An 18,999-nucleotide genomic window follows, 5' to 3' on the forward strand; every position below is an offset into this window, starting at 1 on the left:
GTCAGGGGATACAGTCATTGTCAAGGCAGGAAAGCATGCTCCTGATCTTCAGCTTGGTGTGACATACTGCATGCTACTACCCAAAGCTTTGTGGCTACAAAAGCCAGTAATATACTATGCATTACTTCTGAAAGTTACGATCCATTACTTCTGAAAGTAAGTAAATGATTTGTTCACTTTTTTAATTTAAATTGAACATAAAACAAAAGTGAACATACCTAATTTGATAAATGGTTTGACTGATTTATTTTTTGTATCCACATTCTTACAATAATTAAGGCACATGGTGGCTCAATATGATATTCCTACATCTTTTTATCAAAGGTTTTCTCTGTTTCATGACTGGTGAACCAACATGCCAAAGTTGTGATGCTTCTGTCTCCTTGTATTTCATGTACAATCACTCATTACTTGCTGTAGATTTAACATACTGAAACTCACAAATGAAGAAAAGCAACACTAACTCTATACTTTAACTATTAATTTTTAATAACTTTATATGAAAATAAATTACACATTCTAACTGTCTTATAGTTTATTTTATTTTATTTTATAAAATGGAATATGTGCAGGATAGGAAAATTGAGTTTGAGAGTTTTTGGCAGGGGTGTATGTAAACATATTTCTCCAACTGTGTCTTTGCATCACTGAATAAAATATTAATATTTATTAAAATTATTTATGGAAGCAAAAAAATCTGTACAAATTCTATATAAGCATCATATTTCATGCTCAGTTTCTTATGACATTAACCTTTCCAGTTGGGAAAGGGGCGGCCAGTAATTTAAGCAGTAATTTAACCACCTGGCTACCCACTGGGTGTACCAATAACATATAAAAATACAATATTCATACACTGCAGTGCGTGAGACCTCTTATTTTGAAATCCCGCCAGGAACTTAAATGTTCCCCGATCAGTAGTTGTTTGTAACGTGAATCTGGTTGTTGGAGAGTGCCACTTTACTTTTTAACTTGGCTGCTGATTCATTGGTGTGCTTGGGCGTTTTCATTCCGAACACGTAAGCGAACGCAGTTTAATTATTTCAATGAGTAGGTATATTTGGAATTATCAGTAGAAGGTAACTTGAACAATAGGCCGGAGCTAACGCTAACTAGTTAGCATACTTTGAACTCTTAGCGCGTGGATGGGTTCACAAACATTATACCGTTAACGGATTATAAAACCAAGACGGGCGTTTTCTGTTCTTTTTTTCTGCTCAGACATGGCTGCTGACTGGTTAGGTAGTTTAGTGTCAATTAACTGTGGGCCGACACTGGGGGTGTACCAGGGAGAGGTATCATCTGTGGACCAGAAGAGCCAAACCATCTCCCTCAGACAGCCCTTCCACAACGGGGTCAAATGCCCTGTTCCAGAGGTCACCTTCAGGTAAAGCCTAATTGCTTTGTATGGTGGATTTCCCCAACAGTGGGTTGAAAGGTTGATGTTTCTACGACTTTTTTTTTTTTTTGAACCAGTGCCATGGACATAAAGGATCTAAAGATTTTGGAAATTCGAAATGACATCATTAGGAACAGCTCTTCTACATGTGCAAAAGCAAACAGCACTCCAATTGCTGTCCCAAAGGGAGACCCAAGGTCTGTGGAGAAACTCAGCTCTCCTCAACACTGTTCTAAAAGTTATGGAGAGCGCCATCTGGATATTCCCGGTCAACCCAAGGCGTTCCGCCGAAGACACAATTCATGTAAGTGGCAATAGAATGTGCCATGGCTGCAACAAATAATTATTTCCTGTGATTGGCAAGGTAAGTAAAGGATATGCAGCCTGTGGGTCTGCAAAATTTCGATATCTCTGTAAAGTCTACAAAATTTGGGTTGTGATGCACACAAGTGAGTGAACATCTTATTTTGAGCCACGTTGGCATCTTTGAACATGCAAAGTGGATACACCATAAAACAGACATGCTTACCAGGTTTCTTGTGAAGCCTTGCTGCTATTTGTAGGGGCCTCTTGGCCACTAACGCTAGAAGAAAGGGCCTTTAATGTCAGCAGGACTTCATTGCAGGAATGCATGCAATGAAGTTTGTCCTCTGCATCAATCAATCAATCAATCAATTTTTTTTATATAGCGCCAAATCACAACAAACAGTTGCCCCAAGGCGCTTTATATTGTAAGGCAAGGCCATACAATAATTATGTAAAACCCCAACGGTCAAAACGACCCCCTGTGAGCAAGCACTTGGCTACAGTGGGAAGGAAAAACTCCCTTTTAACAGGAAGAAACCTCCAGCAGAACCAGGCTCAGGGAGGGGCAGTCTTCTGCTGGGACTGGTTGGGGCTGAGGGAGAGAACCAGGAAAAAGACATGCTGTGGAGGGGAGCAGAGATCGATCACTAATGATTAAATGCAGAGTGGTGCATACAGAGCAAAAAGAGAAAGAAACAGTGCATCATGGGAACCCCCCAGCAGTCTACGTCTATAGCAGCATAACTAAGGGATGGTTCAGGGTCATCTTGTGCCAATTCAACATGCAGATCCACCTTGGATTTGCTGTGGCGACCCCAAGTGCAAACAAGGGAGCAGCCGAAGGGACTTACAATAGCTAAACTTGATTCAGTTAAAGTGTGCTTCCTTTCGTTTAATCTGTGAGGTGGAGGGCAGCCAGTGGGCCAACACACAGCGCCTTGTGTTTTTTAAAAATACACAAATACACTATTTCACTTTAAATATGCAATAAGTCTCTTTAGCATCTGTCTCACTGTGTGATAGCATGGAGTCGATAAGAACAGCCAACTCTTTTTCTTAAAGTGTGTATCACTAGTAAATAAAATGTTAAATGAGTTGACTATTCTAAATAAATAATTATGAAAATATTGATTTCATTTTATTTTTGGTACCATATACCCAAAGACATGAAGTCATAAACCTGGGGAAGTTAGCTTGATTTCACCTGCCTCTGATAAATGCTCAGAAACCTCAAACAGTGAGGATTATGAATTTTGGTGACATCTCAGGTCACACCCCAATATTTTTTTGTGGGGGGGCATAATTTTTTACAGTGTGAAATCAGTATTTTTTTGTGTACTTTGGCAGTGAATGTCAGAATTGTTCAAATGTGTTTTGCAAGGATGGAGTCGCACAGCTCTTGTAGCTTTATTAGGTGAACAGATTTTCCAACGATAATATTTTGAGGAAGAAAGTGAGGGGTTTTTTTTTTTAACTTGCCGCTTCCAGCGAAGAAAACATCTGATCCAAATTACAGATTTTGTGGACATTTACATTTACATTGAAAACCCCATTTAATGTATATTTTACATTCTATCTTAATCAGATGTGCCCCAGTCACTCTCATATTTTGAAAGTGAGGTGCAGATTGGCTATCACTTGACAGTTTGATCCAGATGTGAGCCACATTGTGGATTTTGTGAACGTTTAAATTAAATATTGAAAGGCCATTTGGCGTATATTTTGCATTACATCTCAAACAAAAGGGCCTCAATCACTCTCATTTGTGACAATGAGGTGCAAATTGGCAAATTGGCACTCTCAAAAAATAGACTAAGTTTGATCCACATCTGATCTGTATTGTAGATTAAGGGGATATTTGATTTTCACATTGAAAGCCCCTTTTATCTATATTTTGTATTATATTTTAGCTTATGAAAAGCCACTTCTAACTGAACTTTGCCCTTAAATTTTTCCAAGGTAAAAATGAGTGGATTTGCAAACTAGTGATGGCGGATGTTTGTGCGCTATGAGTGCGGTGCTCTAGTTTTTTGCTGTGTTTTTTTTTAAAGGAGTCCCTCTGGGACAGAGCAGAAGTGAAGCTGACCACAGCGTGAGAATGATTTTCAAAAAACAGATATAACCATGGATTTTAACCTTTCCCTCTGTGAACTGTAACAAAGCATGTTGCCTTTCTTGAAAGATTGGAATCGGTTGTGTTTGTAGTTTGTGCAGTGTAGGTTTTATCTATCGATGCCATTATCGATTCTGCTTATCGATCCGATTCCTTATTGATTCCCTTATCGATACCTTGTGAATTTTGTACTAAAAGTAGGCTTTACAGGTTTTCTTTGTATTTCCTTGAGTCTTAAAGTAAATATGAGATTAGTCACTGTATCCTTGATCTCTGGACATAAATAAAAATAAACAAAACTGTGTTTCGCTTTGAAATTATTAATTCAGACTGAATTCTATCGTTCTATCTTGACTTGTCAGAGAGCCGCTCAACGTTTGGAGCTGTGTGAACAGAACAGAGGATGATTCTCGTTTCTTTCTCGCAATGAGACAGGAGTCCCAGTTAGTAACTTTAATCCGCACAAAAGTGAATCACAACTCATTCAGGGATGAAAGTGGTGAAAAACAAAAAAGCTGAAACCCAAAATTACCCCCCAACACCACCTGCACGAAAATGTTTGAATTCTAGAAGCTCTGAAATGCAATCTGAGACTATTCCAGACAATAAACTGGAGTGAGTGCAGCATCCATTTAGGTGAGAAAAAAAAATACAACTTATTCAAATTCATTCCAGTAGTATTCTGCTCTTACTAGGATGCAGCAGTTTTCTAGTTTGGCAGATAGTTCTGGAGGAAATCACTGAAGAAATTAACACATTGAAAATATGGTTTGACCGAAACAAACTGTCATTAAACTTAAATAAGACAGGGATGAAATGGAGGTGTGAGAGTCACTAGGTGTTCACAGGAAACATTTATTTCTGTATGTATTTATTTATTTTCATTGTTAATTGCTATTATATATTTTCTGTTGTGTTCAGGTTATTTTTGACTCTTTCTCTAAAATTGTATATAATCATTAGATTATTAATATATAAGCAAAAATAAATTTAAGGAATATCACAATTTGAAAACAAATGCACCCGAACGTGATGATGGCTGCAATTGCTAAATGCTAACTTTTAACATTGAAAATGCCATAGACATGCTAACGCGTTAGCGTCGCTCCCGTTTTTAAGTTATAAAATACATCTATCAACTGTTTCAGAAGACCATAACAGGTCGGTTTAACATAGAAAAGGTAAATAATACTCACAGACGTATGCTCTTTAGGGTTTTAGCGGGGGAAAATTAATTGAAAGAAAGAAATAAATGAAGCAATCGACCGAAGCATTGCTTCAATCTGCGAACCACGCTTCGATTGGTTCAAGGTTCAAAGCAAAGCCGCGCTGCAGAAAAGTTGATTAAGGACCCGCTGCAGGGTCTGTAATCAGTGTAGAGAAATGATCATTTTCCTGACAAACACCCGCCAAAACAACGGCCACTCTGAAGGACCGATAACAGAATCGTTAAGCACAAAGCTTATTGATGTCGGTGGATCGAATCATTTCTTAACTATACCCGAAAGGAACCGGTTCTCGATACCCATCCCTAGTGCAGTGGCATTGCGCTATGCTAAGATGGTCACTGATGAACCTGCTTCTGTGATCACGTCATTTTCATTCATTTTATTTATTTATATAGTGCCAAATCACAACAGAGTTGCCTCAAAGCTCTTCACACAGGTAAGGTCTAACCTTACCAACCCCCAGAGCAACACTGGTAAGGAAAAACTCCCTCTGAGGAAGAAACCTCAAACAGACCAGACTCAAAGGGGTGACCCTCTGCTCGGGCCATGCTACAAACATAAATTACAGAACAATTCACAGACAAATATACAAGAAATGCTATTGGTGCACAGGACAGGAGGATCGTAAACATGAATACAATGCCACGTTAACGTGTGCATGTAGGTGCACGTTTTGGCATGGGTTTGGTCCAAACCTCCAGTCCTCCCAGACCTGGTCCCTTTAAGTGTGGGTTTTCAATTCACAGCATCCATTCAAGATGTTGTCACATTTTTTAAACTTAGTCCGAAAACGCTCCAGTACAGTCCGGCGGGTGTGCGCCATGCGCCAGGCTGCTGTTCACCTGTGTTCCAGAGTCATTAAATCCACCAGACCAGCTACAACCGAACCACGGGTTCCTGGACAGTCACCTCAGTGATTCCTCTCACTGGATCTATTTCTTCCGTGGATTAACAGGCATTTTGACACCGTGATCCAACTTTTAACTTTGTCTTCGTCCGTTAATGTCTGCGAAATTGCTCTTTTGCGCGTTAGTTAAAATAGTTACCTTTTAAGCTATTCCAAAATACGTTCTCCACTTCATGGAGCAGGAGAGAGAGGGGACAAAGGGGGTCCAGATGAAACAGTCTTCTGTGATTCCAGAAGTGATTACAGGTGTTTTCAACTCCAAGCTCTGACAGAAAATGATTAATCTGCTACAAAATAATTTTATATACAGCATCCGCTGCACAAAGCAGGTGGGATTGTGCACAAGATGGCTGAGCCTGTCCAAAAGGGTCCTCGTAGCTGCCAGGCACTCGGATGATGAGCTTTTAGCAGCCTCATCCTCACCACAGACATGCCTCTACAACCCCTGGCAAAAATTATGGAATCACTGGCCTCGGAAGATGTTCATTCAGTTGTTTAATTTTGTAGAAAAAAAGCAGATCACAGACATGACAGAAAACTAAAGTCATTTCAAATGGCAACTTTCTGGCTTTAAGAAACACTATAAAAAATCTGAATCTCAAACATCCTTTCAATTGATGGGATAAGAAAAGTGTCCAAAATATTAACGTAAACTTGTGCATTTTGATTGATGATTTAATGACAGCCATCTCCCCAGTGCCTTTACCTGACATGCAGCCCCATATCACCAATGACTGTGGAAATTTACATGTTCTCTTCAGGCAGTCATCTTTATAAATCTCATTGGAACGGCACCAAACAAAAGTTCCAGCATCATCACCTTGCCCAATGCAGATTCGAGATTCATCACTGAATATGACTTTCATCCAGTCATTCACAGTCCACGATTGCTTTTCCTTAGCCCATTGTAACCTTGTTTTTTTTTCTGTTTAGGTCTTAATGATGGGTTTCGTTTAGCTTTTCTGTATGTAAATCCCATTTCCTTTAGGCGGTTTCTTACAGTTCGGTCACAGACGTTGACTCCAGTTTCCTCCCATTCGTTCCTCATTTGTTTTGTTGTGCATTTTCGATTTTTGAGACATATTGTTTTAAGTTTTCTGTCTTGACGCTTTGATGTCTTCCTTGGTCTACCAGTATGTTTGCCTTTTAACAACTTTCCCATGTTGTTTGTATTTGATCCAGAGTTTAGACACAGCTGACTGTGAACAACCAACATCTTTTGCAACATTGCGTGATGATTTACCCTCTTTTAAGAGTTTGATAATCCTCTCCTTTGTTTCAATTAACATCTCTCGTGTTGGAGCCATGATTCATGTCAGTCCACTTGGTGCAACAGCGCTCCAAGGTGTGATCACTCCTTTTTAGATGCAGACTAACGAGCAGATCTGATTTGATGCAGGTGTTAGTTTTGGGGATGAAAATTTACAGGGTGATTCCATCATTTTTTCCTCAGAATTGAGTGATTCCATATTTTTTTCCGTCTGCTTGTCTTAAAAAGTAACCGTTACTGACTGCCACAATTTTTTTTTTTTCCTTATTTCTTAGTGTTTCTTAAAGCCAGAAAGTTGCCATTTGAAATGACTTTAGTTTTGTGTCATGTCTGTGATCTGCTTTTTTTTCTACAAAATTAAACAACTGAATGAACATCCTCCGAGGCCGTTGATTCCATAATTTTTGCCAGGGGTTGTAGTAGCAGAACCTTAAAATCTGATCTCACTGGGACAGGAAGCCAGTGAAGGGATGCCAAAATGGGTGTAATGTGGTTGTACTTGCTGCTTCGTGTCAAAAGTCTGGCTGCAACATTTTGAACCAACTGGAGACCCCTAATGCTAGACTGCAGTAAACCAGAAAATAGAACATTGCAGTAGTCCAATCTAGAAGAGATAAATGCATGGATCAGGGTCTCAGCATCAGCCATAGACAGGATGGGACAAGTCTTCGCTATATTTCGCAGGTGGAAGAAAGCAGTCCTAGTAATATTTCTAATGTGGAGGCTAAAGGACAACGAAGGATCAAAAATTACCCCAAGGTTCCTCACTTTGTCAGTGTGATGTATGACACACGAGCCGAGGCTGAGCGTTAACTGGTCAAATTGATTCCGTTGTCTCACTGGACCAAATACCATCATTTCAGTCTTATCAGAGTTTAAAAGTAGGAAGTTTCTAGACATACAACTTCTCACTGCTGCAAGGTAATCTAAGGATTTTATGTGAACGAGATTACCAGCAGTTATCGGCATGTATAACTGAGTATCATCTGCATAGCAGTGAAAGGTAATCCCGGTTTTAACACAGGTGGAGTGTAGTTGTACAAGTCAGACAGTGAGTGATACTGTTAGTAGGCGAACCGTGACGTGCATCAGCTTCCAGATCTTTTGTGTTATTGGCTAAACTGAGCTAAACCGATAGCTAAGCAAAGTTGCCAAGAGACGTCCAAAGAAGGCTGTAAAGGAACACCATTTTCCTGTGGAGAAAACACAGTGCCACATGGTGGAGTTCTGCATGACTCTGTGTGTGAACACAGTGGGTGTGAAATCAGACACAGCTTTCAAGTTGTGTAATCATTCTTATTCAGTCTTATTGAGATGTATGCAATGTTTGTTTTTTGTTTTTTTCCTGACTAGACTGTGGGTTTACAAAGAGGTGGAGATGGACAAATTTTGATTGCAAAATACAAGAATTTGATTTGAAAATCATATTAAAGCTGTATTACATTTGGAGACAAAACAATCCACACTGACTGTATGTACTAGAGTAAGTCATGAAGTGGACTGTAGCTGGACGAGTGACCTTCAGGAAGGTAATAGTTAGCACCTTAGGTTATGGCCTGGTCACACAGCATACAAGGATAGCTAAACGAAGGGAAAAAAGCCATAAAGTCACAAATCGTTGAGAAAAGGTGGACAAATGAGCTTTCGCTTTTCCCATCACCAAATAGCCTGCAAATCAAGAGCTCAAAAGGATTGAAATGAAACCGAAGCTAGCGTCGACCTTGGAGCATTAAACGAAACGCACCTGGAGCCACTGCTGTGCGTCTGCATCCTGCTCTGTGTTCCAGGACTCGACGCTGGGACGGAGCTCTGTAGCGCCTAAGTCCTAGAGACATGCGTGATCCGATCCACTGTGGAGATCTGTGTGCACGTCAGTGGATCCACCTGCTCTGGTTGCTCATCTAGAGCAACTGGAGCTCCTGCAAACCCCCCCCGCTGTGAACAAATACACAGCCATCAAGGATCACCTACTCAAAACTTTTAAACTGTCAGATGCTGAAAGGGCCAGCAGGCTCTTCTCTCTGCAGGGGCTGGAGGACAGCAAGCCCTCAGAGCTCATGGACAGAATGCTGCAGCTCCTAAGAGGACACCGGCCAGACTCTTTGTGCAGCACCTCCCTCCTCAGGTGTGTGTAGTGCTGGCCCACACCATGATCACGGACTGCCGTGCGCTGGCAGAGGAGGCTGACAAATTCTTCCTGGCCGGCCAGCACCACGGCATGACATCAGCCACACTCGCCCCATCACACACAGCGGCAGAAGCCCCACACCAGCACCGCCCGCGGAGGAAGCAGCTGCATCTCTCCCTCCACAGCAGTGCTCACAAACCAGCTTCTGTACTGTATGAAAACGTTCAGCTGGTCGAATGAAACGCTAACGTTACAAATCTAAGCAAATGATAAGAAACAGTCATAAACAGCAAAAAGAAATAGGGATGAATTGAGGTTTTCGGCGGCATTCGTTCAAATTTTTGTACAGTTTAAAAAGCCTGACGAAGTACCAGCTGTGGGAATGAAGCTGCATGAAGGTTAAACGATGCCAACAAAGTCCAACTTTCTTGTTTCGTTTGGGCTTTGTTGTCCTTCGCTAGTGCCGTGTGACCGGGCCATTACGTCACTTTTATGGCAAAAAAAAAATAGCTCTAAATCTGTGTGCATTTTTCAGATGCTGTACAGTGCATCTGGAAAGTATTCACAGTGCTTCACTTTTTCCACATTTTGTTAATGTTATAGCCTTATTCCACACTGTAGGACCATCTGTTCTTGCAGTTATTAATAGCAGTCTGTCCTTGGGTGTGGTCCCTGAAAATTTTAACCAAGCAGTAGTGCGACCTCTGATTTTATTTAAAAAAAAAAAAAAAAAAAAAGGGCCAGGTCCTGCAGTTCTTGCCCAATTCAGGCCTATTTCCAATCTGCCTTTTTTTTTTTTTTTTTTTTTTCTTTTTCAAAAATCCCCGAACGTAGTTTATAGGCAGTTAATGGCCTTTCTGGAAGAACACAATATTCTTGAGTTGTTCCAATCTGGTTTTAAAATCCTGCACAGCACAGATGGCTCTTTTAAGAGTTTTCAGTGATATTTTTATAGTTTCTGTCTCCGGTGACTGTTTTTCTCGTGCCCTTAGATTTAACTGCTGTATTTGACACAGTGAACTATGAAATCCTGATCTCCTGCTTGGGGCAGTGGGTGGGCATCAGGGGCATAGCACTGAAGTGGTTCAGGTCGTACTTGGCAGACCGAACTTTCTGTCAGCCTTGGCGAATTTGTCCTACTCTCCCCCTCTGTCATGTGGGGTCCCACAAGACTCAGTTCTAGGCCCTCCCCTTTTCTTCTATACTTAGGGAGAATGGTATTCCTTTCCACTGTTATGCAGATGACTGTCAAATGTACGTGCCTCTTAAAAGAATGATACACACTGTTGTTGCATTCGTCAAGTGTCTTGATGACATAAAAGCCTGGATGGCTCTGAACCGTTTAAAATGTAATGACTAAAGTGATAGTTTTTTGGTAGCACCAGTGGGGACCCCCCCCCCAGCAGGAATGTTGTTAAATTTTTGCTTTTTTCATTTGAGGCAGCAGGCCAAAATAAAGACAATTCTTTCAAGGCAGCAATTTGAGACGGTAATCCATGCCTTTACTACTCGGCTGGATTACTGTAATGCACCATATGTGTGGGGGGGGGGGGGGTTAGTGCGTCCTCCATCGCCCATCTTTGGATGGTACAGAACGCTGCTGCACGTCTTTTATCCGGCAACTGTAAATATGAACATATTTCCCCCATTTTTGCCTCACTGCACTGGCTGCCCATTCATTTTAAAATTCTTTTTTGTTAAACCCCTGAAAGCTCTTGCCCCACCCTACCTCTCTGAGCTTCTACACCCTTATAAACCCACCCACTCTCTCATGTTAGCTGATCAGTCGCTTTTGAGTGTGCCTAAAACTGAGTGGAAGCTCAGAGGGGACCACGAATTCGCTGTTTAGCTCTAACGTTATGGAACAACCTGCCTCAGCAAATTAGACAGGCCTCATCTCTGTCTGCTTTTAAATCTCTTCTGAAAACCCATCTCTTCACCTTGGCCTTTGACACCTAGTAAGACATTGACTTCATTCATTTATTAGATTTTTATCTTACCGATTTTACTGTACGGTTGTTATTTTTACCCATTTTATGGCTTTTAATTATTTTAGTTGTATTTTGTTTACAATTTTGGATTTTACGTGAATTATGTCTTAAGATGATTTTTATTCATTCTTCTGTACAGCACTTTGATCCACTGTGGTTGTTTTTAAATTGCTTATAATAAAGGTGGTTGGTTGGTTGGTTATTCCAAAACTAGAACGTTTACCTGTGGGGAACCACGGGTTCTAGATGTGGTCTTTTGTAGTATATACGGAGGACATCAGACTTTTGGGGAACCTCACAGGCTTTTATTTTGAAACCCAGGCTCTTACTATGGCAGTGCATATTGGTCCGATCACCTTGCTGTTTTCACGACTTGTATTGAAAAAATAAATCAGTAGGCCAAAAGATGAAAGTCACCGCTTTCTGGGTTTCAGTTGATGCTCCAGATACCCAAACACACAGGGGCCACTTCCATTTTATTATATGGAATGAAAAATTAAATTGCTTCATGTTATGTCATTATGGGGTGTTGTGAGTAGAATTTTGAGGGGAAACAATGAAATTACTCTGTTTTGGCATGAGGCTGTAACATAAAGTGTGGAAAAAGTGAAGTGCTGTGAATACTTTCTGGATGCACGGTGTGGCTAATTTTATTTTTATTAACTACATCAAGGCTTGTTCAAGTTAGAGTTGGAAGTAATGATTGATAATATGGTACATATACACACACACACACACACACACACTCTTCAAATGCTTATCCAAGATAGGCCATGGCATGGGCCAGCATGGTCCCACGTGCACCCCCCCCAACCACACACACACAACCCTGTAAATGTGGTATCATTACAAGGCTTAGGATGTCTACATTACAAAAACAACTGGTAACGGTAAAAATACTGGGCCTCACTGTGACAACATTGGATTACTACCTTGTCATTAACCACCCAATTACAGAATACAAAACTGTCAAAGAATGCCTGCGAGTAGCAGAAGAGACATGAAGTAGGTCAAGAGTATGTCATTACAACCTTCAACACAGAGGTTTGTTTGAAGGCATACCCTCTGATTTGAACAAGAAAGCAGTACACAATTCAAAATGTAGTAGATTCTATGTAAAGACAACTTTCATTTGTTCTCTTGTATGTACCATTTGCTTAAAAGATGATGATTTGGTAACTATTTGTTATGCGGAAAACAATATCAGATGTCATAATTGGACATTTTCTTTTGGTTCGGGTAGGTCATTAAAAGTGCTCTTATGTCATAATGAGGCCAAGTATTTTTACTGTAATCCAGACATCCTAAGCATTCTAATAATAACAAATTTATAGAGTTGTTGGGAGCGGTGCTTGCGGGACCATCCTGGCCCATGGCCTAAGATCAGGTCGTGGAGGGGCTGGAGCCTATCCAAGCAGTCATAAAGCATGAGGCAGGGTACACCTTGGACAGGATGCCAGTATGTCACAGGGCCACATATAAACAAACACATTCACGCCTACGGATGACTTAATGTTTCCAATTCACCTAACCTGCATGTCTTTGGATGTGGGAGGAAGCCGGAGCACCCAGAGGGAACCCACGCAAACATGTAAATACAACCCCTGGCAAAAATGATGGAATCACCGGCCTCGGAAGATGTTCATTCAGTTGTTTAATTTTGTAGAAAAAAAGCAGATCACAGACATGACACAAAACTAAAGTCATTTCAAATGGCAACTTTCTGGCTTTAAGAAACACTATAAGAAATCAGGAAAAAAAAAATTGTGGCAGTCAGTAACGGTCACATTTTTAGACCAAGCAGAGGGAAAAAAATATGGAATCACTCAATTCTGAGGAATAAAATATGGAATCACCCTGTAAATTGTCATCCCCAAAACTAACACCTGCATCAAATCAGATCTGCTCGTTAGTCTGCATCTAAAAAGGAGTGATCACATCTTGGAGAGCTGTTGCACCAAGTGGACTGACATGAATCATGGCTCCAACACAAGAGATGTCAATTGAAACAAAGGAGAGGATTATCAAACTCTTGAGGGTAAATCATCACGCAATGTTGCAAAAGATGTTGGTTGTTCACAGTCAGCTGTGTCTAAACTCTGGACCAAATACAAACAACATGGGAAGGTTGTTAAAGGCAAACATACTGGTAGACCAAGGAAGACATCAAAGTAAGACAGAAAACTTAAAGCAATATGTCTCAAAAATCGAAAATGCACAACAAAACAAATGAGGAACGAATGGGAGGAAACTGGAGTCAACGTCTGTGACCGAACTGTAAGAAACCGCCTAAAGGAAATGGGATTTACATACAGAAAAGCTAAACGAAAGCCATCATTAACACCTAAACAGAAAAAAACAAGGTTACAATGGGCTAAAGAAAAGCAATCTTTGACTGTGGATGACTGGATGAAAGTCATATTCAGTGATGAATCTCGAATCTGCATTGGGCAAGGCAATGATGCTGGAACTTTTGTTTGGTGCAGTTCCAATGAGATTTATAAAGATGACTGCCTGAAGAGAACATGTAAATTTCCACAGTCATTGATGATATGGGGCTGCATGTCAGGTAAAGGCACTGGGGAGATGGCTGTCATTACATCATCAATAAATGCACAAGTTTATGTTAATATTTTGGACACTTTTCTTATCCCATCAATTGAAAGGATGTTTGGGGATGATGAAATCATTTTTCAAGATGATAATGCATCTTGCCATAAAGCAAAAACTGTGAAAACATTCCTTGCAAAAAAACACATAGGGTCAATGTCATGGCCTGCAAATAGTCCGGATCTCAATCCAATTGAAAATCTTTGGAAGTTGAAGAAAATGGTCCATGACAAGGCTCCAACCTGCAAAGCTGATCTGGCAACAGCAATCAGAGAAAGTTGGAGCCAGATTGAAGAGTACTGTTTGTCACTCATTAAGTCCATGCCTCAGAGACTGCAAGCTGTTATAAAAACCAGAGGTGGTGCAACAAAATACTAGTGATGTGTTGGAGCGTTCTTTTGTTTTTCATGATTCCATAATTTTTTCCTCAGAATTGAGTGATTCCACATTTTTTCCCTCTGCTTGGTCTAAAAAAGTAACTTACTGACTGCCACAATTTTTTTTTTTTTTTTTTTTACTGATTTCTTAATAGTGTTTCTTAAAGCCAAAAAGTTGCCATTTGAAATGACTTTAGTTTTGTGTCATGTCTGTGATCTGCTTTTTTTCTACAAAATTAAACACCTGAATGAACATTCTCCGAGGCCGGTGATTCCATAATTTTTCCACAGGGTGCAACAGATGATTTTTTTCAATCATCCAGTGTTACAACCCCTGGCAAAAATTATGGAATCACCGGCCTCGGAGGATGTTCATTCTAAACCAAAACTGATTGATTGTTCCGGTTTGTTTGTTGTCTTTTGTTGTCCCATCAGGGTCATCCAGTAGTCGGGCAAACCAGGTCACCCCGAAAAAAAATGGTATGAAGAATGGCAGTAGCCAAATGAAGAACAGAGATGATGAGTGTTTTGGAGATGGAGTGGATGATGGGCTGGATACAGACTTTGATTTTGAAGGAAACCTGGCTCTTTTTGACAAAGCAGCAGTTTTCTCAGAGATTGACATATCAGAGCGTCGTAATGGTGCAAGGTCACGTGGGACACCACAGGAGCAGACGCCCTCTCGCTACCGTCATGATGAAAACATCCTGGAAGCCAAACCGATTGTCTACAGACAAATAACAGTTCCTCAGCCTGGGCCTAAAGAATATTGCACAGGTTGTACATTTTAAACAATAGCAAAATGCTACTTTGGACAGATGACCTGAAGTAAATGATTATACATACACTCAACAAAAATATAAACGCAACACTTTGTTTTGCTCCCATTTTGTATGAGATGAACTCAAAGATCTATAACTTTTTCCACATACACAATATCACCCTTTCCCTCAAATATTGTTCACAAACCAGTCTAAATCTGTGATAGTGAGCACTTCTCCTTTGCTGAGATAATCCATCCCACCTCACAGGTGTGCCATACCAAGATGCTGGTTAATCACCAAGATTAGTGCACAGGTGTGCCTTAGACTGCCCACAGTAAAAGGCCACTCTGAAAGGTGCAGTTTTATCACACAGCACAATGCCACAGATGTCGCAAGATTTGAGGGAGCGTACAATTGGCATGCTGACAGCAGGAATGTCAACCAGAGCTGTTGGTCGTGTATTGAATGTTCATTTCTCTACCATAAGCCGTCTCCAAAGGCGTTTCAGAGAATTTGGCAGTACATCCAACCAGCCTCACAACCGCAGACCACGTGTAACCGCACCAGCCCAGGACCTCCACATCCAGCATGTTCACCTCCAAGATCGTCTGAGACCAGCCACTCGGACAGCTGCTGAAACAATTGGTTTGCATAACCAAAGAATTTCTGCACAAACTGTCAGAAACCGTCTCAGGGAAGCTCATCTGCATGCTCGTCGTCCTCATTGGGGTCTCGACCTGACTCCAGTTCGTCGTCGTAACCGACTTGAGTGGGCAAATGCTCACATTCGCTGGTGTTTGGCACGTTGGAGAGGTGTTCTCTTCACGGATGAATCCCGGTTCACACTGTCCAAGGCAGATGGCAGACAGCGTGTGTAGCGTCGTGTAGGTGAGCGGTTCTCTGATGTCAATGTTGTGGATCGAGTGGCCCATGGCGGCGGTGGGGTTATGGTATGGGCAGGCATCTGTTATGGACGAAGAACACAAGTGCATTTTATTGATGGCATTTTGAATGCACAGAGATACCGTGACGAGATCCTGAGGCCCATTGTTGTGCCATACATCCAAGAACATCACCTCATGTTGCAGCAGGATAATGCACAGCCCCATGTTGCAAGGATCTGTACACAATTCTTGGAAGCTGAAAATGTCCCAGTTCTTGCATGGCCGGTATACTCACCGGACATGTCACCCATTGAGCATGTTTGGGATGCTCTGGACCGGCGTATACGACAGCGTGTACCAGTTCCTGCCAATATCCAGCAACTTTACACAGCCATTGAAGAGGAGTGGACCAACATTCCACAGGCCACAATTGACAACCTGATCAACTCTATGCGAAGGAGATGTGTTGCACTGCATGAGGCAAATGGTGGTCACACCAGATACTGACTGGTATCCCCCCCCAATAAAACAAAACTGCACCTTTCAGAGTGGCCTTTTATTGTGGACAGTCTAAGGCACACCTGTGCACTAATCATGGTGTCTAATCAGCATCTTGATATGGCACACCTGTGAGGTGGGATGGATTATCTCAGCAAAGGAGAAGTGCTCACTATCACAGATTTAGACTGGTTTGTGAACAGTATTTGAGGGAAATGGTGATATTGTGTATGTGGAAAAAGTTTTAGATCTTTGAGTTCATCTCATACAAAAAGGAAGCAAAACCAAAAGTGTTGCGTTTATATTTTTGAGTATATCTTCTCTTCACTCAATACAGACTCTGGACTTGTTGTACCCAGCATAACCTATGAACTACACAAGCGCCTATTGACAGTTGCAGAACGTCATGGCCTCTCATTGGAGCGAAGACTTGAGATGACCGGTGTGTGCGCCAGTCAGATGGCACTAACGTTGCTGGGTGGCCCAAATAGGTAAGAAAATCAAAGTGTCAAATAGACATTAACTAAAATACAGTCCCCCAAGATTGTTGGCCTAGTTTACTGGTGCTCTGGTGCTGAATCGATCAGTGGATTGGTAGAAAATGGTTGTAAACTGTTTTGATAAAGAATGTCTTTTGACAACCGATTATTTTAATGGGTTGTCTGATCTCAGATATAATGCTGTGTTTACACATAACGACAAGTCACGAATGCCACAAAGTCTACAGTAGTGTTCAGAATAATAGCAGTGCAATATGACTAAAAAGATTAATCCAGGTTTTGAGTATATTTCTTATTGTTACATGGGAAACAAGGTACCAGTAGATTCTCACAAATCCAACAAGACCAAGCATTCATGATATGCACACTCTTAAGGCTATGAAATTGGGCTATTAGTAAAAAAAAAAAAAGTAGAAAAGGGGGTGTTCACAATAATAGTAGTGTGGCATTCAGTCAGTGAGTTTGTCAATTTTTGTGGAACAAACAGGTGTGAATCAGGTGTCCCCTAGTTAAGGATGAAGCCAGCGCCTGTTGAACATGCTTTTCTCTTTGAAAGCCTGAGGAAAATGGGACGTTCAAGACATTGTTCAGAAGAACAGCGTAGTTTGATTAAAAAGTTGATTGGAGAGGGGAAAACTTATATGCAGGTGCAAAAAAATGTAGGCTGTTCATCTACAATGATCTCCAATGCTTTAAAATGGACAAAAAAAAACCAGAGACATGTGGAAGAAAACAACCATCAAAATGGATAGAAGAATAACCAGAATGGCAAAGGCTCACCCATTGATTAGCTCCTGGATGATCAAAGACAGTCTGGAGTTACCTGTAAGTGCTGTGACAGTTAGAAGATGCCTGTGTGAGGCTGATTTATGTGCAAGAATCCCCCACAAAGTCCCTCAGTTAAATAAAAGACGTGCAGAAGAGGTTACAATTTGCCAAAGAACACATCAACTGGCCTAAAGAGAAATGGAGGAATATTAGATTTTTTTTTTTTTTTTGATGTCATAAAAGTGCATGCCACTGTGCACATGAAGTACCTTGTATGGAACCTTTATTCTTGAGTATGGAATGTGAGTGTCTCTACAGGGTGAGTGCTGATATCACAAAATATAAGCGTTTACTGTTCTTTCCAGATTTACCCCCAAAAATCTACACCAGTGTCCCACAGTGGCTCTGCTTTGTGGCCCTCATGTTCAGGGTGCACAGGGCATCAGCTGTGGACGTCACCTGGCCAATCATGAAGTAGAGGTCATCTTGTTTCTGCCAAATTTTGTGAAGATGCTTGACTCGGTCACCAGCGAGCTCACGCTCTTCAACAAGACTGGTGGGAAACAGGTGTCAAGTATCAAAGGTGCGTGTGTTCGATTCTGAGTATCAGCTGCAAATTGTCATCCTTTGTTTCCTCCTGACATGTTGATTTGTGGTAGTTGTCTTGTAGTTTGCCAAGAAATGCTTTGAATCACGTTATGAATTCTCTCTGGCTCCACAGACCTCCCGGACACTCCCGTGGACCTAATCATTAACTGCCTGGACTGCCATGAGAACACATTCCTGATGGATCAGCCGTGGTACAGAGCAGCTGCAGACTGGGCTAACCACAACAGAGCTCCAGTTCTCAGCATAGACCCTCCTGTGAGTGGACAGGGGCAGGCGGTCGAGGCCAAGTGGTCCCTTTCTCTTTGCCTCCCCCTTCCGACAGCCGAAGGTGCTGGCAGAGTTTACCTGTGTGACATAGGCATTCCTCGTCAGGTGTTCCAGGAAGTGGGAATCACGTACCATTCTCCTTTTGGGTGCAAATTTGTCATCCCCTTACATTCTGCGTGAAAGGACTCCTGCTCAGTGTGATGAACAACATCATTCACCATCCTGGACCCTCTGGGTTTTGGCGCCTTGTATTCCAGAACTTCAGCTGCTTCAAAATCCATCAATTTCAAATTCGGCTCCATGCTAACTTGACTTCTCTGTCTTGCTGAGGGGTTGTTTGGGATGCAACAACTTTGATTGAGAAGAGCATTGAAAACTT

The 18,999-nt window shown here is 41.3% G+C and overlaps 1 protein-coding gene across 1 annotated transcript; it reads left to right on the forward strand.

Annotated features, from left to right (window-relative positions):
* Nucleotides 1-907: 907 nt before the first annotated feature.
* Nucleotides 908-18,999, forward strand: edc3 (enhancer of mRNA decapping 3 homolog (S. cerevisiae)). Its single transcript, XM_034176249.1, has 7 exons — nt 908-1,019; nt 1,222-1,387; nt 1,477-1,703; nt 14,766-15,107; nt 16,814-16,967; nt 18,110-18,327; nt 18,466-18,999. Exons 2-7 carry the CDS (start codon nt 1,224-1,226, stop codon nt 18,798-18,800), a joined length of 1,440 nt encoding a protein of 479 aa, XP_034032140.1. The 5' UTR covers nt 908-1,019; nt 1,222-1,223; the 3' UTR covers nt 18,801-18,999.

The sequence above is a fragment of the Thalassophryne amazonica genome, chromosome 8 (assembly GCF_902500255.1).
Source record: "Thalassophryne amazonica chromosome 8, fThaAma1.1, whole genome shotgun sequence".
NCBI lineage: Eukaryota > Metazoa > Chordata > Actinopteri > Batrachoidiformes > Batrachoididae > Thalassophryne > Thalassophryne amazonica.

Coding starts and splice junctions, on each gene's coding strand:
- edc3 (XM_034176249.1), top strand. CDS start 1,224: ATGGCTGCTGACTGGTTAGGTAGTTTAGTGTCAATTAACTGTGGGCCG. Junction 1,704..14,765: donor CCGCCGAAGACACAATTCAT/GTAAGTGGCAAT, acceptor TTGTCCCATCAG/GGTCATCCAGTAGTCGGGCA. Junction 18,328..18,465: donor ACAGGTGTCAAGTATCAAAG/GTGCGTGTGTTC, acceptor CTGGCTCCACAG/ACCTCCCGGACACTCCCGTG.